Raw genomic sequence first — 23,224 nt, 5'->3', positions numbered from 1 at the left:
ACATAAATAGTTTTTATTTGGCTCATCACGCGTAGAAACACATGTCATTAGAGTTTGTAGATACCTTTTGTGCGTTGTCATTGAAAGTCGTCCTCAGCATCTTCTCCTCCTCTGCTTTCTACAGGACATTGACGCCTCTGACGCTGGAATCTGGATTTGCCGTGGACGTCATCACGGGACAGATGGCCATTTTCCGTACCGTTTCCTGCCCTTGCCGAGTTGCACACCTGCGGCTAGAAGCCCCGCAGCGTACAATCAGAGGGGATGATTTAGAAAAGAAGATGTTTTCAAGTCTAGATTTTCCATTACTTGTCAACGTTGTGACTTTGTCTCTGTCCGTGCACATTGTCGTCTGGGACTGAGGTCACCGATGCACAAGGTGGTTTGGGGCTGTAAACATCCCCGACTGGAAGCTGTCTATCTGCAGAGCTTTCAGTCCGATGTTTGCTGCTGCTGACTGCCTCCAGCGCCACGCAAATGGAAGCGCTAGCTAAATGTGCCGTGACCGTTTATCAGACCTGCTTCTTTAAAATCCACACTTAATTGTCTTAGATGGTTGTGTTACTAATATTAGCAGTTGTAGTATTAATGAGGCCCTGTAGGTCATGTTTGAAGCATGTTTGTTTTGGTGGCCTATATCCTCAATATCAGTTGTTCAGCCTTAGATCTTGTAAACATCCTACACTCAGCTGTGATCCATTGCAGTAGAGGCTGAGAGAAGGTTGTTTACTTGAGCTGACTGAAAGTGACACTGACTTCAAGCGAGCTGCAGGAAGGGCGTCCACATCAAGGTCAAACATCAACGGTTAGGTCAATAAACATCAACAACAAAAAAAATTGTAAAATTACCATTCATTTGTTTGTCACAACCTCTTAAACTTATAGTTGTGTTATTTTTATTTCAACTACTTTAAATTGGAACCCTTTAGGTTTTGGGACTATTTTTCTGACAAATGTATGTGAATTTGGAGACGTCATCTTGGGCTTTGAGAACTTGTTTAAGTTTGACATTTCGTGTGCTAAATGATTCAATGACTTTAGTGATGTAATTAATAATAATCATTAGCTGCACCAATAATGAATAGTATAATATTAATGAACAAATTCATGTTAATGTGTAGTCAATATCTTGTTTCCTCGTTGCTTGACAGGGTGTGATGCTGTTTTCTTAGTGGTTTTTTTTTCCTTAAGGCAAAACAAAAGAAAAACATGCAGTTTACCACTACAAGTAGGCAGCAACATCGGAGTAAAAGATAAAAGATCGGTTTGTTTCAGCTGCAGTTCATCTCCATCAGATTTCCTGTTCCTGCTTTCAAATTGACCTCTTAAACAGAGTTCTAAAAATAGAGGCCCAGCTAGGGCCCAACAGTCTAATTTGTAGTTTCATCCATTAATCAGGAGGAGTAGGTAAGTTAGTGAGAAGTTTATTTTTACCATAATATGTGTGCACCACTTAACCGTTGGGCTGTGAACAGCAATGTCTTACTTATGAATGGGATTGTTCATTGACTTATCATATGTTTAAGTTGTGTACAGCTTTTAGACTTTTTGTAAAAGTAGATTTTACACTTCATGTTTTGAACAAATGTAAGTGACAAGTGATGAAATTAATAAAACTTGTGTCGCAACTTAAAATCAGAACTCATCTATCTTTTAGTCTTTTGAAGTACTATAGACCAACTGAAAATTATTATTTGTCAAATATTTTATTATTTGATGAAATACACACCTTCCTACATGTGTTTAGGAATGTGATTATTATTTTATTTTTTTATATTTTCAAACAAATATTCACATATAAATATATTCATATAATATATATTATTCATATTGATAATTTGTTTACTTTCTGCATCATTAACTTAACATATCTGACCATGTAAGATATGTTCAACAAGCTGAAGGTTTGCTTTTCAACATGCAGTCAAAGTGCAGCACATACTATGGATTCACCACAGGATGTCAGACTTGGGTTTCTATTTGATCAGAAGTGGACTTCATTCCACTCACTGCCATATCCCTCCATCTCCTCATTGTCCATTAAATGCTAAACAGACCAGGCAGCCTCACACATCTTCTTTGCTCCTGTGATGAATTATAAATAGAGAGGGAAACTTTCCCCTATGAAATGCAGAACATGTTGGGAACTGAACTTTAACTGGATCCAGTATCCCTTTTCTCCCTGGTCTCCTTAGAATGCACATTGCTAATGTACATCATACAGAATTGTTCAAAGTATTTATATTCTGTGCAAGGAAAATATCAATAGCTTAACATTAGCATTAGCTGATGCATCTGTCCCTGTTCATCAATGCATTTTTGTCTGAATCTCTTTTCACTGTATTTGGGTATGATATTAAAGGTGCAGTCTGTAGGATTTGGCGGTGGATTTGACTGCGAGGATGCAAACTACAACCAACTGGTGTAACATAACTACAGCTGCCGCTGCAAAAACATGAAAATGCATACGGGCCTGTCTCGAGCCAGTGTTTTGTTTGTCCGATCTAGCTACTGTAGAAACATGATAGCCGGCTCTGTGAACAGGAAAACACAAAGATTCTATTCTATTTTCCGGTGATTTTACCTTGAACAATAAATTCTTATTAATATTATATTCCATTTTGGCCAAAAGATCCCCCCAATGCTACTGCTCCTTTAACTTCTTACTTGTTTTCTAAAAGCTACAGTTTTTAGCTAACTTTGCATGGTTAAATCCATGAATCAACTAAGCCCTAAGCCATTATTTGGATGCAAATATGTCATACATGGAGAAAATACTCGACATTTCATAGTTTTACAATTCTGCAGCCTAATTTTTCTGACAGGAAGTTGTTCAGGACCTATTGGGATCTTAGACCATTGGTTCCCTCACCATTTTTAGGTACAGTGCATTTATTAACCGTGCATTCTTCCTCTAGAATCAGCCAACTTCTTTCTTTTCAGACAAAAATATCTCAACAGCTATCATATGGATTGCCATGAATAAATCAGTACAGACGCTCATGCTCCCCAGAGGATGAATCCTAATAACTTTGGTGATCCTGAAACTTTTAATCATCAAGTTACAATTTTAATTTTTCCAATAATTTGGTCTATGAGCATAACTTGACATTCCCACTAGGTTCTGCTGTACTTTGTGCCTAGAGCTACGTTAGCATGCAAACATGCTAAATTTAGATTGTGAAAATGGAAAAGAGGGAATAACATAAGAAAAACATGGGTCAAGCTACAAAAGCATAACTAATTTGCATTTTTTGTTAGACTCTTCCTGCATGGTAAATGCATGTGCAATCCACATCTTTCAAACTATTGCCTAGTTTGTAATGCAGGCTTCCTGTGGTGAGTACATGTTATATCACAACAATACAACAACACCGCTTCTTTAATTGACTATTTTCCTTTTCCTATATTTTGAAAATTTTGGCTAGCAAATTTAAATTCTAGTTGTTGATATAGAGTTAAATTAAATTTGCTGCAATAGGACATCCTTATAATTTCAACAGAAGAATTAGCAATGTGATGAAGTGGCAGCTGCTCCATACAGAGACTGTCAGCAGATGTCGATCTTTTTTCCGGTCACGTCTCAGGTGGAAATCATCCCCAAGCATCAGTTTTATTCATAAATGTGTCAAATGATCTATATTTGCCACAAATTTTATTTTACAACCTCATTGATGTGACTCGATGACATAATTTCAGAAACTAGTTTGGATACCATCCATGTTCCAGCATTCATCTGAAATACAAGTGAAGTAGCTACTTGACCTGACATACACTTGAGATGAACTTTTGATTTGAAACCAATTCAATTTGCATAGATTCTGGAGTGTTTTTAATGAGGCATAACTGAGCTTTTATTGTGGAAAAGTCATCCTCGGACACAAATCGATATTCAAAATGTATTTCTATTCATCTTAAAACATGGAGGGGATCTTTAATTCAATGACTCGATGGACTTTATTGTCCTCAAGGGGAAATAGATCGATTTAAATACAGTAACAAATCCATTTGTACTTTTGCTTCTTCTATTTTTTGTTGGGCTTACCTCACTGATTGATCTTCTGCCAGTTTGAACTCTTGCCACCATCACATCAATGTGATGGCAATTAAAGTTTTAACCAGCCGGTCAAACACCCTCTGATCTAAGTCATGAGTCATTCATTCACATAAATCACCCAGACTTGACTGCGTTAGACAAATAACACACACAAGACCTCATGGGTTTCTAAGACACCAAAGATACAGCTGCAGTGGTCAAAATGTAATTACATTTCATTCACTAACAAAATTACAGGTCATTTTACTGCTTAGTCGTAAACTAAATATTCAGCCTTCTCTCCGAGGCCTGGGAAATAAAAATCTATAGCAAATTATAGCTTGTCTTACATTATATTGTTTCACATATTATAAAATATGATTGGATCATTAGTATTTGTACATTTGCATGCACGCCTCCATGTTATAGTTGTTAATGGAGTGAATTCTAATTACTTTTTTACTATTTGGTAGGTTAACTAAAATAAATCACAAATTTAACTTATAGCCACACAGTTAATACTTCAGAAAAAAATTCAGCCAAAATAAATGTAATGATTTATGTTTATTTAAGACAATTGATGGTTAACACGCCATGCGGTTTGTAGGTCCATTTTTGCCACCATATGTTTTCGCCAGTTGAACACTGTTAATGTGAAGCAGCAGCAGTAGAAAACAATTAGCACAACAATGAGCACAATGAGCATAGAGAGGTAGTTAAAAAATGTAAATACATTGAATAGTGCTGAAAACATCCTGCCCAGAAATAGTCAACAGTGCAGCCTCTGTGATGTACAACATTGGTATGACACCGTAAAAATCTTTTTAACAATGCTTTAGGAGTGTACGCCGTTACAATAAATGTGCCAATAAGCCGTCATGAAGAATAAATAACCTCATAATTCTACTATGCACAATGACACAAAAGTTGAAAGAAGACGACTGATAAACAGTTGCCGCCAGCAATGCACTATATCAGATCTATATTGTTATATTATCATCAATACTCTATATCGCCTGGGTAGTCACAACTCTTGAGACTCTATGAAGTTGAGGAGGTGGAATTGAAGCCCAACCAACTAGCCTGATTTGATGGACCTCAACACCTAAATAATAATTTACAGATCAAATATCAAACAACCAATAAACAAAGCATTTACTGTATTTTTTAATTGAAAATAAGTTAATTATAAATAAATGTAGATAGGCACTGTGAATACATTCTAATAGACATTTTAGGGACATTTCATTTACATTTTGTTGCATTGATTAAACAAACATGGTCTCAATAGAGAAAGATGTTACTAATTTGACAGACAGTGAGAAAAACAGAAAGAGAGGCACAAAGATCACCATCCTTTGAAAAGCTGTATTTTCTTCTGCTCGTTTAGTCTCTCAATGATTTCATATTCGCCACTACCATCATGATGTCCGATTCTCCCTTTGTGATGTACGTTTACTACTTCTTCCCAGTAATGGTTCCAGTTGCCACGTCCATCTGCTCCAAACCCAAACAAGCTGACCTGGGGGGACAAAAATGCAGTAATACACCTAATTTCAAGGATTTCACTTGGAACTTGTTGGTGTTAATATTTTGCATTTTTGGAGGTAGATTTTTTTTTTTTTTAAATGAAGCTATCAGCAGGCTACTTGTCCTTGTTGAATGTGCGTTAAAAATGGCAAGTTAAGAAGGATGCCTTTTCTTTTTGATATAAGGTGCTAAAACCAAACTCTGAAATTCCATGGCAATCCATTCAACAGTTGACATCCACATTTGAGCTTGAATCATCAGCCCTACGAATCAGCAACCTTCCACCAGTCTTGTCCATCAGCAATAAAATGAACAAATTCTGCAAAGACGGCAACAAGTACTAGCCAGTCTGAGGCACAGTAGGGCGGGTCTTCGTGGAATACCAGTGGGGGAAAAAAATAAAATAAAACTATTGTCAATAAAAGGCCAGGAAACTGCCAGTAACTGAGGTAATTTGGTTGGTTGAATAGCCCTGTGTAAGACTTTTTCTTTCTTTTTGTTTACATCAAATGTAAAGTGTAAGGTTGTAGGTTGCACAGAATCATGAGCCACGTTTAACATTTTAAATCCTGTTTGACCATTTTGTTGAAGCAGGAACATTAGCACCAACTTTGAGCAGCAGCATTATTTTGGTTGACTTCCGCCTAATTAAAAATGTTTTTCTTACACTTTGATATTGTATTTTTACAAAAAAAAATGAACTTACCTCATCACAAATGTGCAAGCTGAGAATCAAAGTCAAAAAGCCAGTGGATGAATAAATGTCCTTCTTGAATTTTAGCCAAACAGTATGGACATATTCAATGAAAGTCGGACTGAGGATCACCACCTGTTCAGGATCAGAAATGGACTTCAAACGGACATTTATGAACCATTCCAGTGCACCGTATAATGCATAATACTCACCAAATCCTTGTTAGCTTTTAACCTTGACTTATTAGGTTCTTTACTGTTGGAAGAAAACATGAAGTGTGAGAGACCACCCTTTCTTTTTCAAAATAGGTAAGTTACACTGTCCTGTTAACTGTGGCAGATGCACAAATATCTCTTTATCTCAAAGTTTATGAGACTGTCAGAACGCAAGACAACTAATGTAGCCAGCCATCATCTTTATCATGTTTGTACGGAAAATAACCTTGTTCTGCATGTTGTGATGACTTGTGATTCATCCTATACATTTCTCAGACCTAAACCCAAGCCAACAATTTTTCTCCTGTCCAATACAAGGCTGTGATAACGCCATCCCATCTTCCTCTTGGCCCCTTTGGCTTCAGCTCAACATTGGCTGGTCAAACCATCTGACTTATATTCAAGCTTATTTAGGTTACAATTAGGTTTTTTTTACACCCAACTGCCTCAAAGATGCTTGGATCAAAATCATAAATACCTTTCACAAATGTTATCTTAATACAGAAAATAACTGATCTTTTTCTTTGAACGGTTATATTCCCCTCCTACCTTGGGGTGAAGGACTTGATTAGCCACTGTAAATCCTGTGGCTTGAATGGAATAAACACAAGATAGGTGCCATTGTCCAAATTAGAAGCACTGATTGGATACATCACACGATGTGTTGTTCTGTTTCCAACATCTTTTTCATAGCCTTTGACACGCCCCTGGTTGATTCTAAATGGTACAGGAGATACAAATGTTGTACATTTACATAAAAATAAAAATAAAAAAAACTTTGTAAAGGTTTCTCCCATCCAAAATCACTGAAAACTGGAGCTGATGATTTACTATACCTTATAACGCTATCATGAAAATCTATGAGGGGTCCATAGCGTGATCCTTTCAAATTACCAGAATTCCCCACCACAGCACAAGTCCTGCAGTGGTCAGGGCTGGGTTGAGTCAAATTTGGACTGTGTGGGAACATCCAATACAAGGTCTTCATTGTTTCATTGTAGTACTGGAAACTCTTTCCTGCAGACTGCAATTTCTGACAGAAAATAAAAGATTTTCTTCAACCTTTATATGAAAATCTGTCTCCCACAAATTGTTTTATCATACTAAATTGTGTTCCCAATTGACCACCAAAATCCTCCCCTCAAATACATACTAGGCAATCGTAGCGTAGCATGGCTAGCGCCAATTAGAGTCCAAAATCTATTCGGCTTTGTTCCATAGACTCTTATGCAATAGTTTCAGATTTTCTTCATTTTCAGGCTGGTTTTGTGGATTTCCAAACAGTCATGGTAAAACAGTGTGTTATAGTGATACTCTGTACCCCCGAGAGGTTGGGTGGAGATGTAGAATTCTAAAATGTTACTTTTCTACATAAAAATCATTGGAGCTTTTTAGCGTTAGCACCTCCATGCTACGCAAGCTACTGAATGAATACACATGCTGCTTTTGCTTCTTAAATATATAGTTCTGATTATTTGAAGTGGGGCCGTACTTATCCACATCCTTAGGAAACAACATGTTACAATTAACGTTCATGAACCGAAAACTAAAAGTTAAAGTTGTAAGACAAAAACACGAACGTCTAAACCCGACGTCGTTGTTAGCGACCTGTCAATCACAAGGTAGACACTCCCTAAAGCATACCCTGCTTTATCATCTATTTTACTCTAACAAATTTAGTTGCTGCCTGGATCATTTTCAGAGGCTTTTTTTTTAATTTATTTTTTATTAATGAACGAGAGCTCTTGACTCGCAGGGAAACAGTCAGGGTGGACGGTCAGCGTACAGAGCACACGACTTTGATATAAACAATTTCTGGGAGACAGGGTTGTACAGTTTCATACCAGCTTATTTGATTTTAACTCTGACTGCATTACTCATTTTATCAGATTTTTAACCCTTAAATACTACAAATAAATACAGTAAAAAAATTGTTTTGTCTAAACAGAAAAAAATAATGTATCATTATAACTATTAACTGTCTTTAAAGATTTCAAAGTTGACATTTACCGTCCACCAATTAAAGGTTTGCTTTGTGATATTGTTTTTCTGTGTCAAAAAGGGCTCAGGAGATGCAACCATAGATTTACTTAACCATGGCGTATACTCCATTAAACATGTTTGACTTGAGTTCTGAGGGGGGAAGGAATCATGGTACACAGATAAAATCCACGAAGATCTATAGAACACCCCAATGGAAGCAAAGCACAGTATGGAGAGGAAAACCCTGGCGTTTTTGGATAGCATCTCGGCAGCGGGATGTTCAGATCCGATCTGTGGATACAATATGTGGGGAAATAAGTGAATCTAGATTCATGAATGTGTAAATTTGTCATGAATAAGCTTACAGTGAAACAAATGGCAGTCATTCAGTCATAGTGGAACTAAAACTTCAGCCTGGAGTTCATTATTGAAATAAATTCAGTGTCTACATTTTTGTCAGAAATTGATCCAATATCTGACCCAAATTGGAAGAAAATACATTGCTTAAAAAAAAAAAAAAAAAAAAAAAAAAACCCATATCCAAAATAAATAAATAAGCAAATTGGGTGCTAAAACTTTGTTTTTCTTTCAACATCAATTCAGCTTCAAGCTGTTTGAATTTAGAAAAAGTGGGGCATTAAGCATTACCTGTGTGGAGGGGAGTGTGGCAGACCTTCAGCTGCAGCCAGGGGCGCCGCTAGGGATTTTGGGCCCCATGAAAAGAATCTTTACAGGGCCCCCAACACAGCGGCAAAATTTGTTGATGCTATTTTACATACAATTATGCATTTTAATGGTATTTTTGACTATCATTACCATATTTGTGAAAGAAGAACAGCATGACAGTTGACATGTACAGTAGGGGAAGAACTGAGCACTCTGAATACAATGGAATTCATTTTGAGTCATTTATTTGCTGCACCACTGATTCTTAAATTGGAAATAAACTCTTCCATGAAAAAATAGCAATTATAATCAGTGGAGAGAAAAAAATTTCATCATCATTAGGGGCCTCTCTGGGCCCCCCTCCATCATGGGCCCCTAGAATCCGTCTCCTTTACCCCCCCTTTTCGGCGCCCCTGGCTGCAGCTCATGAGAGCAGCTCCAGGTGAGTGGATTGATTTGTGTCCTTGCTTACGTCAAAGCACCACTGCCACAGCGGAACTTCAGACATCATTGACGCTCCACCAAGCGTCTCATTGGTTTGGAAAGTTTTAGAGCGGAACTTTTGCTATGTACACGATATGTTTCTTAGGAATGTGCCAACCATTTCCAACTTATCAGCCTCCAACAGAATGGTTCATGAGCACAAATACAACGACATGTCTGATGTGCACATAAGCAGCGTGTGGTTCCGTCGCAACATCATTTTAGCTGCGCAAAAATAAAAAACCGCAGACCTGCTGTGTGTAATTGCCAATTAGAGAGTGATCAGAGTCACCGTGCAGATGTAACAGCATGCGTGTCATCTCATGGATCAATTTCCTCGAATGTATTTATAGGATTCATCTTTGTAAATCAACAGATGAATCAGCAAAACATATATCTACATTTATAAAAAAACATATATTCTAGGGTTTGAGGAGCGATGACCCCCGACCCCTGAAGTGGAAAATGTCACAGAGGGTCTGCCCATTAAATGGAACGACTTCCCTCACTCCAAACTAAATGTAAAGTTTGTCAACCCTGCTGATTGTTCACCCTAACAGTGATCAACAAGGGCGTACTCTAACCATACGTTTGATTGATTGGCATTCATGTTGAATCATTGCCTACTCACCTCGCCCTCTGTGTCCCCCCGTGGACTTCCTCAAGCAAACAGTGGCAAAAACAAATCAGCTGTTAAATACGATCTCTAGCAGGGCGCATTAAGATGAGGTAACGGTCCCATGATTGCAAACTATTTATTTATGTGTATTTTTTACGGCAGAAAATAGTTTTTGGAAAGATTAAAGAACGTTTTTTTTTTCTTCATGTAATTTGTTTATTTGAGGAATAATTGAATGAGAGAAAATGTAAAAGAGTAGCCTGATGGGAGGGGCCTCGGATTTTAAAAGACCCTCAGTCTCCTTCAATCAGAGAAAACTACATTGTGTCAGTAAAGAATTACTGACACAATCTAAACCCATCAGTTGTGTTTCAAATGACTAAATGTGTTCTCCTACTTTTCCAGATATCTAATTGATTCCCAGAAACTCAGCTACTTTCCCACAGAAACAGGCTGGTGATCGAGGCCGGGAGAAGACTGTGACATTAAATGTCATGGGTGATACCAACTGATAAGGAGGTAGAACTGTTATGGTTGTGGCTTTATAGCATTTGCAACAAGACAGTGTGAAACATCCACAACATAGTATATGACATTAAATCTTGTGATTGGCTTGTTTTGTATAAAGCATACAGCATGTGGTTGGTATTGTTTTCACCTTGTGAGTTTGAGGGAATAAAGTTATTCTAGAGACCCCTACTGTAGCGTGAATTGCCATAGGAATAGTTTTGAGCACTTTACCAGGTGTTTATGTCTGTCTGCCTCTTGAAATAGCGGTGCTATCGTGTATGGTACAGTCATGAAACTTTACAGGTGTGTAGTTGAGATCTAAATGAAGGCAGAATTCGATGATGGGTTTGATCCCATCGAAGGAGCCAGAAGTACGATGGCAGGAATTTGGGAAGGGCCATTGGCCTCTCCTCTTTATGCACTTGGTCAGATATGGTGTCCCAGTGATCCAAAAAAGAAAACATATAAAAACATAATTATATTTATATATATATATATATATATATATATTATATATATATTTTATATATGTTTTCTCGCATTTAAATTATGATTCTTTTGATGAAAAAAATAATTATGATTCAATGATTTTTTTTCTTACAACATCAATTCGGCTTCAACCAGATTTCATTTTGCAAAAGTGGGGCATTAAGCATCCTTTGTGGATGTAGCAATTTCAGCATTGCCTTTGTGGAGGTGAGCTCAGCAGAACAGCTGGTGCCTGTTGACTTATCAGATTGTTTCTTTAAATGCAATAGTGTTAAGGATCTTGCATTTGTTCCGTACACCATGTACACATGGCTATTGTATGTAGAACAATAGCTGTGAGAGACTGAGCCGTGTGCCAAGGAAGCAGAGGCACACCTTTATAGGAGAGTGCACCAAAAACCAAAGATTAGGCAAACACTTCAGTTTCACCAAAACCTGTTTTGTTCCATGTAAACAACAATACATTTTGGCACATGTTTTTATCCATATATTTTAGTTAGTAGAATATTTTAGTCACAGTCATGAAGGCACTATATATATATATTTGATATCATTTAATAGTGTTTCTACCATCAGTAAAACAGGCAAGCAATCCATCACTCCTTCAAAATGTACATCTTGTGAATGAAAATTGAAATTTCATGTAAAAACCCAAGGATAAGTGTCTGTTTAATGCTTGGAAAAACTGTAGCTTCATGTACTTCTACTAAAACAAGCCTTTTAAAGCCCATTTTTTGTTCAGACATTTTAACACAGTGAATGATGATGTTTTAAATGTTAAAATGTTGAAATCAGTTGAAATCACACTTTTCTAAAAACAATCCATTGCTCTGTCCATTGTAACATGTGTCCTTGTTCAAATTTCCCATTTTTTCCCCCTAAACTTACTACTTCCTTTTTTGTTTTGCATTGTAACAGAGTCCATCAACATCCCAAAATCACAATAAATAATGAAAAGAACAGAGAACAATACACAGACAGCAGCATTGAACAGATTGAAAGCGATTGTGGTTGATTTTACTGAACCGGTTTGGGTAGATTAAACGGCAACACTAGTATCAGTCACATCCAGTTTTTTAAGTCCGAGGCTTCTTAGTCATGTTTTGCTTTGTAAATGATTCACTATCAAGGCTTCAATACGTTAAATGCTGAGAGATGAATCTCTACCCATATAAAACTTGACTATTTGATGCTGAGCTAGCTTCTGGAGGACTCCATACTCCTCACCTCCAGGATGTTGTCCAGTTTTTAACTTTTTGTTTTTCAGTTCTTCCCAGTAATGACTCCAGTTTCCATCACTGTCTGCTCCAAAACCAAACACATGGACCTGGGAAAACAAAGGTCAACAATTTTAAAAAACAGCTAAAGGTTTTCTTAAAAGCTTGCTAAATGACACAAGATTAGGTGCTTGTGCTCCTTCTTCATCATTGGCATCCACCTGTCAATTATCAGTGTGTCACGACATTCACTCAATTTAAAAAATAAACCTACCTCGTCACAAATATGCAGGGCAAGAACCAAAGCCATGAAGCCAGTGGATGGATAGCTGCCCTTCTTTCTTAGCCACACGTGATGAACATACCTCATGAAGGCTGGGTTAAGGACCATCACCTGTTATGAATCAGAATTAGGCTTTAAACATATTTTTATGAACCATTACCTTTGGAGCAAAGGAAGTTTATCTATGAATGCATTAAAAATAATACTCACCAAATCCTTGTTGGCCCTGATGTTTGATTTTAGAATTAGCCTGTTGGAATTACATGAAATGAAGAACTCAACATCAAGTGATTATATGTTGTTGTTTTTTTCAGTAAAATGATACACCAGGCACTCTTAAAGAAAAGTAAAGCAGAGAGGATTTTTTTAAATGAACGCCATCTCAGGAGGAGGTTTTATTTCACATAGAAATCTGTAGACTTTATAAAGACATTTTTACAATACGATATTGCTTTTTTGCCTTGACTACATGAAGGAAAAACTACCACTTGCACTGGAACTCAGTGTTTGTATTTTATGGAAATTATGATGCTGGAATTTTCCCGCAAGAATGTTTATAGGGAAACTTTGCTTAGTGACAGGAATAAGTTGTTTTAGAAACTAACGGTCAGTTTTCACAGGTGAGGGTGCCTTTCGGCACCTTTGCCCCTGTAAGTATGCAGAGCCCTCCAGGGAGAATACTCAGCTGAAATAGAATTTGACCGTTACTAGTTGTAGACCTACAACTTGACTTGAATTGAAATGAAAAATTTGACTCACTTTCTAGAAAATCCTGTGCTGAAGGCCTTCGTAATCCACTCAAGATCCCGTATCTTAAATGGAAACAGCACAAGACGAGTGGTGTTATCTAAATCCACAGCACTCTCTGGATACATGACATGATGAGTTGTTCTGGTCCCAACATCTGCTTCATAGCCTTTGGTGCGACCTCTGTTCATTCTAAATAGAACAAAGGGATATATTTCATCATCACTGTCTCTGTCAGGGAAAACAAGCTTGAATTTTGACTTTTAGTTTCTGACATTGAGGACTAAAACATTTGTGTTTGTCCCAATGTCTGAACTCATGTACCTCATGACGATGTCCTGGAAATCTATGAGAGGTCCATAATGTGAATTCTTCAAATTACCAGAATTCCCCACCACAGCACAAGTCCTGCAGCGGTCAGGGCTGGGTGGTTCAACATCAGCACTGGCTGGTAACATCTGGAATATCCTGTCAACTGTTGTTTTGTAGGAACTGTAGCTCCCCTTTCCCCCCGGTATGTGCTGTCAGGAACATGAAACATTGGTAGTCGTTAGAAGACATGAATTGTACTAAATATACAAATTAACTGTCGCCATCACCACAGTGACTGTAAGAGCCAAAAATAAAAAAAATTATAAAGTGAAATGTATCAATGTTGTATGTTTTGCTTATTGAATTAAGTTCAAGAATTTTGCCTAAAACAACTCGAGAATCAAGGTTAATTTAATTAATTCTTTATTCCAGGTGGATCATGCAGTAACTGCGAGGTGAATGCATGAGTGAATGAGTGAGCGTGCACCTCCATGTCCGTCCATCGCAAAGCTCTCTTTCTTGTTGCTGCATAACACTGCATATTATTTAGTGTGCCCTGTTATGGCTACATGCTCAAGTACGTCTCATGGTTGTGGTGACTCAAACTTTCTCAAAACACCTTCTGTTGCCTGTTTTATACTGACATTGTGAGCCAGTTGTCTCCTCAATCACTACTTTCAGGAGTCAACGGTCGTTTAGAAGCCACAAGGGTTAACACAGCTGAGGCATCCGCAACTCTTCCTTTTGTATTAATACGTTGTAGTTATTTAAAGGGACAGTTTACCCCAAAATCTAAAATACATATTTTTCCTGTCACCTAAAGTGCTATCCATCAATCTAGGTTGTTTTGGTGTGAGTTGCCTAATTCTGGCCTTCATACATCTACATTTACTTTTGATTGGTGGCTAGGGCCCTGGCCCACATTGTGCATGCTGACTCACTAGAATGGCCGTGACATACTAAATAGAATAAGACCATAATGTGATTTATCGTGCTAGGACATGTCAAAATGGCTGCTGTGAAAAAGGCTGATACAGGAGTGGTCGTTACAGACACACCTGGCAAAGATCTGCACTCTGCTAAATGCGCCTTACTTGTTGATAGTTAATTGGATATAATAAAGCTACTCACGGTGCATGTGTAGAATGAGTAACCTAGTGAAAATGAGTATTTAAACTGTAAAACGACAAAGAGCATCATAATTGCTATGTGGAATTTCCTGGATGACTGATGGGAATCAAAATTAGATTAATTTTCAAAGTATGTGTGGTAAAACAAGGGACTCTGTTGAAGGGAACCCATGAAGAGTCCTGTGAGTAGGCTGTAACATAGTTTACCACTGGATAAAGAAGTTAGCACATGGATACCAGTCAGAGACCTTTCTACTGCCCACATCGAGAAGAAGTGGTCTAACTAGGAACAAACTGAGAACTGAAGTTTAGCCACCACAGTGATGGCCACTGTTGAATGTTATGGTATTTTTACTTTCTGATCCTGATTTGAAATGCAGGTTGAGAGACTGTTATCTTGCAAGGTCACAACTTACACTCCACCAGTTGAAATCAGCACTTGAGAGATTGTAGTTTACTGACAAAAGTGGTTCAGCAAAGTTGCTGAAATTTTTTGACAACAGACCATCTTCAGATAAACATTGGTCACAAGCACAGGGTCTTTCATCCTGAGGCGGGAAGTATAGTGAGATGTCTTCTCTCCAAAACACACCGATGCCAGTCACACACAGCAGGAAAATGAACACCATCACTTTTAGATTAATATTGGATGTTTGATGCTTGTGAATGGGAAGCAATCTGTAGACAGAGAATGTGACAAAATACACAAGAGAGTGTGGTCAGTGGTGGAACTGAGTAGGCTTACTTAATGTTGTGATACTTAGTATTTCCATTTTATGCTAGTTTATGCTTCTACTCTACTTCCACAGGAAATATTGTACTTCTTACTCCAGTACATTTATCTGAAAAGGTAAATCAAGTTTAATGTTAGGTTAGAGTTCAGTCATTCCGAGCGCTTCAAGTTGAAAATATCTGAACTTTTAAAATAGCAATGGTGATGTCACTGTAGTAACTGGAAGAGAAGCTTGTTTTAGGCGTGTCTATCTATCCGGAATGTATTTTTCTTCCGTGAATGTTGAAACGCCGTGGTTTGTCACATCCATCCAAACTTAAGGCTCAAACATAATAGCTTATTGACTCTTAGATTGGACAATGAAGGTTTAATCTAAAAATATATATATTGCATTGTCGATCATAATAAAGTTTTTTTATGTAACACATATCAAAACGAGCAGCAAAGTGTTTTTCAGGCAAACATAAACGACATAAAAAGAACAAAGAATTGCATACAATGCAGAAAAACGCACATTTCCACATAAATATGTATTTACACTTATTAACACTTGTGAATAAATCCAAACTAGGTGTGCAAACTACAAGTAGCCTACAGATCGAGTATTACAGGATGTAACTGTGGCTTTGACTTTCTGCTTTGTTCTTTGAAGGCGCTGAAAATCTGTCGGACGGGACCGCAATCAGTTTTGTCAAAGCCCCCTGCAGCTAAAACATGCTCTCGTCCACTTACCAGGAGAAGGGCAATTCATCTAGAAGGAGCCTATTAATATAGTGAAAGCAACATTTTATGCGCACATTTTCAGACTTTTTGCTAACCTCTGTGATTATATAAACGTATTTGATCCTTAAAAAATGAATTTAAACGTTGTCAAAAAGACCTAAAGTTGAAAAGAGTTTTGAATTAGACAGTTATTTTTCTATGTGGCTGTTTAAATATGTTCTAATAGTGTCCGTAAATAACCACCTATGTAATGACATATTTTCGTTTCTTATTGGATCACATATTGTTAAAGAAATGACGCAACAAATCATGAAAAAGATATAGTAAAAAATAAATGAGTATAAAACGGAAGTAGCTTTTGGCCAATTTAAAGATTTAAAGATTAAAAAGTCATAGGATACCTCCAGCAGCTCCAGGTGCTCTTCATCGTCCCCCTGCTCTTTGACAAAGACAATAAAAAAGGAAAAATAAAATCCCTGTAATAATAACTCCACTGTGAAGGCTACAAACACAACATAAATTGTTATCCAATGATGTAGGCTATAAAGTAAACTGGCAGAGCAAATTCTGATAGATTGTGAAAGCAGCAAGGGCGTGGATTATGTGAGGGGGGAAGTCAAATGGCCGTTAAATAAATATAAACTAAAGCAGCGTGTCAGAGAGACATGGGAGGGATTTACAGGCAGCAACATCACACACAGTCGTGTTTGGACAAAAAGCAGCAGAGGCACAGCTCCAATATTCACCGAGAGACACAGAGTCTTACACTCAATACAAATGTATTTATTCATTTATGTTTTCACATAGCATTATGATAAGGATTGATAATGAGGATATGTTTCAGAGCTGTTACTCACTCTGGATTTACTAATTTATACAATCCCTGTGTGCAGCTGGTGAAGCGTTGCCAGGTGACTCCTCTGCTCCAGTGAGCTCTGATACTCCCATCGGATATGTCTGTTTACAGTTGGTCTGTGTGCAGCATTCTGTATCAGTGCCTATGATTTTACTCACTAAAACGATATGAAAACTACTTGTTGATTTATGCACAGCATGAGAAGATTATTGAAAATATTGTCAACTTGTTCTGCAGTTCCTTAACACTAGTTGACGTTTTCTTGCAGATGATCGTTTACAGTTGAAAGGTGCTTATAGTTTGGGCTCACTAGTACAAGCACAAACAACACTGCTGGTTTGACCCGTTCATGATAACGAGGATATAAATGAGTGCAAAGTGATGTGTGACATGAATTGAAATGTGTGAGAAGTATCTCCCCCATGACATTTGAGCTTAAATACTCTACATTCATACATTTTGGTGATTGTTTTCCGGCATCAATTCATGTTGGAAATGTCACAATTTGTGTAAATAAAAACAATAAATCCAGGAGAAAGGTAACTATAATGGAATATAATGCCAAGATCAACAATTCATTATTTCTGCTGAGTCAACACAGGTATGCTTTATTCACTCTCCTCTCCTCTTTTGTGTCTGTAACCTCTTTAATTTATATAAAACTGACACAATGACAGAAAACCCTTCTGATCAGGCATGAAGCTCACCATTGGGTGGCGTCTTGTCCAAACAAATGTTAAATTCACCTCCTGATAAAAGTGCACTCTAGATCCACTTTATCATGATCATAGCAGAGCGCAGAGGAAACTCGTGGTGAGCTGTGGCGCAAAGAGCGCACGGCAGCTGATGAGGTTACCAGCATAAGTTATGGATATACAAGATCACATAACATTAAATAATGGCACAACAGAGCGTATATATAGTTCATCATCATCTACTTAGTGTGTGTAAAATGGCTGCGGTGAACGCGACTGTGCTGTCACTTGAGACACAGCGGTGCGCCACATGCACCTTTTCCTTCTCCAGCCACTTCACAGACAGCGCTTTACTGATGGCTGTCAGTTTAAAGCGGTTTCACGTCATTCAGATGCAGAAAGTTGGTGGCTTTTGTAGGATAAAAGTCACCGAAGTCCGGACCGTCGGGACCTCACAGCTGGCCAAGGCCAAGGTGATCACTCCAGAAGCGCATTCCTCCAAGTCGGTCAAAAAAAGCGATTCTACTGCTCTGCTCCTCTCAGTGTGTTCGTTCACTCCAAAGATAATGATACAGAGTTTGCTTACATATGCAGACCTACGCCCTCGACCAAACGGATTAACTCTCTGATGAGGTAAGACAAACTAAAACACATATTAACTGATGATGGCAATAATGCTAATAATAATATTTACAATAAAAATGACTGAATCATTATCCTTAAAATGATTGTTATCGATAACATCAAAAATAATATAATTTAAATTTTTTAACTTGTAAATACTCAATCCTCAGAGAAATAACTGATCTTGTGATATTCCTTTGAAATGACTGTAAATAAAGTAAATAAAGATAAATGCATTTCAACACTTTGGTAAATATTCCTCTTTGTATGCACGTAAGGGTGAAGCCGTGCCACCCTCCGTCTGACGCATACAGGCTGCTTCACCATTGAGGTTTTTTTATTTTTTACGGGCAACAAATATTTGAGTAAGTCAGTTGATCTTTGGCTAGATTAATTGACTTGCCTGAATCTACACAGATGCCCGCAAAAGCAAATATTGTTCTAACAAATGTCACATCCTGTATCTGACGCTTCACCAGAGTTTATCTTTAAGGTGGGTCGAGGGGATAATAAGATAAAGCGAGAGATAAGAAAACAAATTACATTACATTACAGTCATTTAGCAGACGCTTTTATCCAAAGCGACTTACAATCAGTAGTATATTACATATCATTCACTCATTCACACACTGATGACAGGCTACCATGCAAGGTGCCACCATCAGACTCTAACTAACATTCATTTACATCCAGTCCACGCCGATGGCAAGCCTTCGGGAGCAACTTGGGGTTAAGTGTCTTGCCCAAGGACACATCGACTGCCGAAGCCGGGTATCGAACCACCGACCCTCTGATTGGAGAACTACCTTGCTCTCCACTATGCCACAGCCGTCCCCCAAATAAGAGATGACCGTGAGCAGTACGACGAGGAGACAGATAAAGTTCTGGAGCTTTATTTGAAGCTGAGAACACAGCAGACAGACAGGCAGGATATGACTCACAGTGGGAAACAGGCAAGGGATCAGGCAGACGGAAACCAGAGGAAGCGGAGGCTAATCTCGTGGTCGGGGACAGAAGGCTGAGTCGGTTAACCGGGGCAGAGGCAAGGTAGGAATACCGTGGTCTGGGACAGAAGGCTGAGACAGTTAACCGGGGCAGAGGCAAGGTAGGAATACCGTGGTCTGGGACAGAAGGCTGAGACATTGACTGGGGCACAGGCAAGGCAGGGAAGTCCAGACAGGCAGGGTCGGCAACGGGAAATCAGTCCACGGGAAATTGCTGGAAAGTGTAGCATGAAAACAACGAACGATCTGGCAGCGAGTGTGTGAATGAGTGGGGAACTCCTCCGAGGCCGAGTCAGAATCCTTGAAGGCTGAGGCAAGGCGGAGAGGCAAAACCCCTCTGGAGGGGGCGAACAGGAGGACAACCAAGATGGACAGGCAGTACCCCTCTGGAGGGGGCTGGAGGGGCAGAACCCCTCTGGAACAGGAGGACAACCAAGGCGGACAGGCAGAACCCCTCTGGAGGGGGCGAACAGGAGGACAACCAAGACGGACAGGCAAAACCCCTCTGGAGGGGGCAAACAGGAGGACAACCAAGGCGGACAGGCAGAACCCCTCTGGAGGGGGCGAACAGGAGGACAACCAAAGCGTACAGGCAGAAACCCTCTGGAGGGGGCGAACAGGAGGACAACCAAGGCGGAGAGGCAGAACCCCTCTGTGGGGGGCGAACTGGAGGACGACCAGGCCGACAGGGCCTCTCTGGGGGTCGGCCACGAAGATGACCAGGCCGACGGAGCCTCCCTGGGGGTCGGCCATGAAGACAACCAGGCCGAAGGGGCCTCCCTGGGGGTCGGCCATGAAGGACGACCAGGCCTCTCTGGAGGTCGGGCGAGGGTCTCTCGAGGTGGGTGAATCAGGTGGGTTGGGCGAGGCTCTCGAGGCGGGCGGATCGGATCCAGTTAGACTCAGAGGCAAGGTGGTGGTCTGGGACTGAGACATTGACTGGGGCACAGGGGCAGTCCAGACAGGCAGGGTCGGCAAAATCAGTCCACCTTGTAGCATGAAAACTATCTCCAGGCCTTGGGCAAGTCAGAATCCTGAGGCACAAAACCCCTCTGCCAGGAGGACAACCAAGACCAGGCAGAACCCCTCTGGAGGGGCGCAGGAGGACTGACGGACAGGCAGAACCCCTCTGGGGGGGCGACTGGTTGCCCAAGGCGGACAGGCAGAACCCCTCGGAGGGAGGTCCCTGCGGCCAGATCCACCCGGTCACAGCTTTTTTTCGAACAGGAGGACAACCTGGCCCCTCAATGGTGGAATGAACTCCCCACCTGACGTCAGGACAGCAGAGGCTGCCCATTTTCAGGACAACCAGCAGGCTGAAAACTCACCTCTTCAGGAAGTACTACCTCGAGCCTTGACTCGAGGCACATGGCACTCAGTATTAGTTGTTGCACTTACTGTATTCGGGATCAGTTCGCTGCACTTATTGAATTTGTATTTGTTTACTGCACTTATCCTAGTCGTAGTAGTTTGTAGCAATTACTATATTCGGATTAGTCTGTGCAATTATTGTTTTCGTAGTAATCTGCCTCTGCACTATACTTTTGCTCTGGCTTATACTTTGAGATGCTTGTTTAAGAAAGGAGATGCACTTATGACTTCTGGTGACTAGTAGTTCTCTTGAATACCTATGTTGAATACACTTCCTGTAAGTCGCTTTGGATAAAAACCAGCCGTCTGGGGGGGGACTGTAATGTAATGTAAAATGTAATGTGGGGAGGTGGATCTCTCGAGGTGGGTGGATCTCTGGAGGTTGGGCGAGGGTCTCTCGAGGCGGGCGGATCCTCTCTGGAAGTCGGGGTAACGAGAGGCAAGGTAGGAATACCGTGGTCTGGGACAGGATCCTTAACCGGGGCTGGAGGGTCTGGGACGAAGGCTGGACATTGACTGGGGCACAGGCAAGGCAGGGGTCCAGACGCTGTGACCCAGCGGGAACAGGAGCAGGGGGACGCAGCGAGTGTGTGAATGAGTGGGGAACCCTCCGAGCGGGAACCTTGATGGCTGAGGCAGGGGACGCTGTGACCAGGAGGACAGCAGGTGGACGCTGCAGCCCAGCTGGGACGGGACCCGGGAAGGCTGGGCCCAGCCGGGACAGGCACCCTGGGGAAGGCTGCGGACCCAGCCGGGACAGAACCCCACCGGGGGAAGGCTGCGGCCCAGCCGGGACGTGAGGACAACCAAGGCGGACCCAGGCAGATCCGGGGAAGGCTGGACGGCCCCCTCTGCCGGGACCAAGGGGAGTTGGCCGGAGCACCGGACGGTAGGCAGAACGGGCGGTGCAGGAGTCGGCTGCGGCACCCTCCCTGGGGGTCGGCCACAGGACGGGCGGTGCAGGAGTCGGCTGCGGGCACCGACAGGACGGACGGTGCAGGAGGTCGGGCGCGGCGCCGACGGGACGGGCGGTGCAGGAGTCGGACAGAGCGGCTACGGGTCAGGAGGTGCAGGAGTCGGTCGGAGCGGCGATCGGGTCAGGAGGTGCAGGAGTCGGCCGGGCGCCGACAGGTCAGGAGTTGACCGGAATGCCAACGGGTCAGGAGTCGACCGAACGGACTGAACAGGAGTCGACCGGACAGGAGTCGACCGGAACGCCGACTGGACAGGGTCGACCAGAACGCCGACGGACAGGAGTCGACAGGGGCCGACAGAACAGGAGTCGGCAGGGAACGCCGATGGAACAGGAAAGGGGTGCCGGCAGGGAGTCGCCGATGGAACAGGAAACGGCAGGGCGCCGATGCGCCAGGAGTCAGCCTGAACGCCGACGGAACAGGAATCGGCAGGGGTGCCGACCCGTCAGGAGTCGGCCGGGGCGCCGACGTGTCGGGAGTCGGCCGGGGCGGCGACGGAACAGGAGTCGGCCAGAACGCCGATGGGTCAGGAGGTGCACGGGTCGGCCAGAGCGCCGACGGGTCAGGAGTGGGCCAGAGCGTCGACGGGTCAGGCGGTGTAGGGGTCGGCCGAACGTAGACGGGTCAGGAGTCGGCCCGTCACATTTTCTGTTAGAAACAGAAAATGTTAGAAACAGAAAATGTGATGAAGGTTTTCTTAAACGTTTGCTAAATGACACAAGATTAGGTGCTTGTGCTCCTTCTTCATCGTTGGCATCCACTTGTCAATTATCAGTGTGTAACGACATTCACTCAATTTAAAAAATAAACCTACCTCATCACAAATATGCAGGGTAAGAACCAAAGCCATGGTTCCACTACGTGAGTCTGATCCTGCCTGCTTGTCTGCTGTGTGTTCCGCTTTACATAAAGTTTCTGAACATTACTCCATCTCAGTCGTACTGCTTTTGGGTCCACACCACATCCGTGATAGTACGATCTGGCCACGACATGGATCCAGCATACGACACCTCGTCACTGGCCCGGTTCTTGTCCATCGAAGAGGCGCTCCAGAGACACGAGACCCAGGTTGTCACCAACACCGCCGAGGTTCGCCACGCCCTGGACAACCAGACCTTGACTGCCTTGATCAACCAGGTACAGCAGCTAACGACAGCCATTTCTCAGACCTTCGCCGCGCCACCTCAGCCTGTCCCTCAGGCTGCACCACAGCCTGTCCCTCAGGTTCGGACCTCTGCACCACAACGGCCACCTACGTCTCGCCAGTTCCCGCGTCGGAGGTCCGGGCTGAGGTCTCGCTGGTTCCGGCTCCACGTGTCCGGTCAGCGCC

General features: G+C 41.4%; 2 protein-coding genes across 2 annotated transcripts; both read right to left on the bottom strand.

The window, feature by feature from the left end:
* Positions 1 to 4,624: 4,624 nt before the first annotated feature.
* Positions 4,625 to 10,262, bottom strand: LOC129097203 (CMP-N-acetylneuraminate-beta-galactosamide-alpha-2,3-sialyltransferase 1-like). Its single transcript, XM_054605969.1, has 7 exons — positions 10,239 to 10,262; positions 8,486 to 8,749; positions 7,312 to 7,508; positions 7,025 to 7,192; positions 6,473 to 6,515; positions 6,273 to 6,395; positions 4,625 to 5,558 (listed from the first exon to the last, which is right to left on the bottom strand). Exons 2-7 carry the CDS (start codon positions 8,720 to 8,722, stop codon positions 5,385 to 5,387), a joined length of 942 nt encoding a protein of 313 aa, XP_054461944.1. The 5' UTR covers positions 8,723 to 8,749; positions 10,239 to 10,262; the 3' UTR covers positions 4,625 to 5,384.
* Positions 10,263 to 12,076: 1,814 nt separating this feature from the next.
* On the bottom strand, positions 12,077 to 15,560 carry LOC129097204 (CMP-N-acetylneuraminate-beta-galactosamide-alpha-2,3-sialyltransferase 1-like). Its single transcript, XM_054605970.1, has 6 exons — positions 15,331 to 15,560; positions 13,797 to 13,993; positions 13,485 to 13,664; positions 12,936 to 12,975; positions 12,717 to 12,836; positions 12,077 to 12,552 (listed from the first exon to the last, which is right to left on the bottom strand). Exons 1-6 carry the CDS (start codon positions 15,541 to 15,543, stop codon positions 12,367 to 12,369), a joined length of 936 nt encoding a protein of 311 aa, XP_054461945.1. The 5' UTR covers positions 15,544 to 15,560; the 3' UTR covers positions 12,077 to 12,366.
* Between the last annotated feature and the right edge of the window lie 7,664 nt (positions 15,561 to 23,224).

Source organism: Anoplopoma fimbria, chromosome 10 (genome assembly GCF_027596085.1).
Source record: "Anoplopoma fimbria isolate UVic2021 breed Golden Eagle Sablefish chromosome 10, Afim_UVic_2022, whole genome shotgun sequence".
Taxonomy (NCBI): domain Eukaryota; kingdom Metazoa; phylum Chordata; class Actinopteri; order Perciformes; family Anoplopomatidae; genus Anoplopoma; species Anoplopoma fimbria.
Note: the sequence above shows the minus strand (reverse complement) of the source record. Positions and strands in the feature narration are given on the sequence as shown.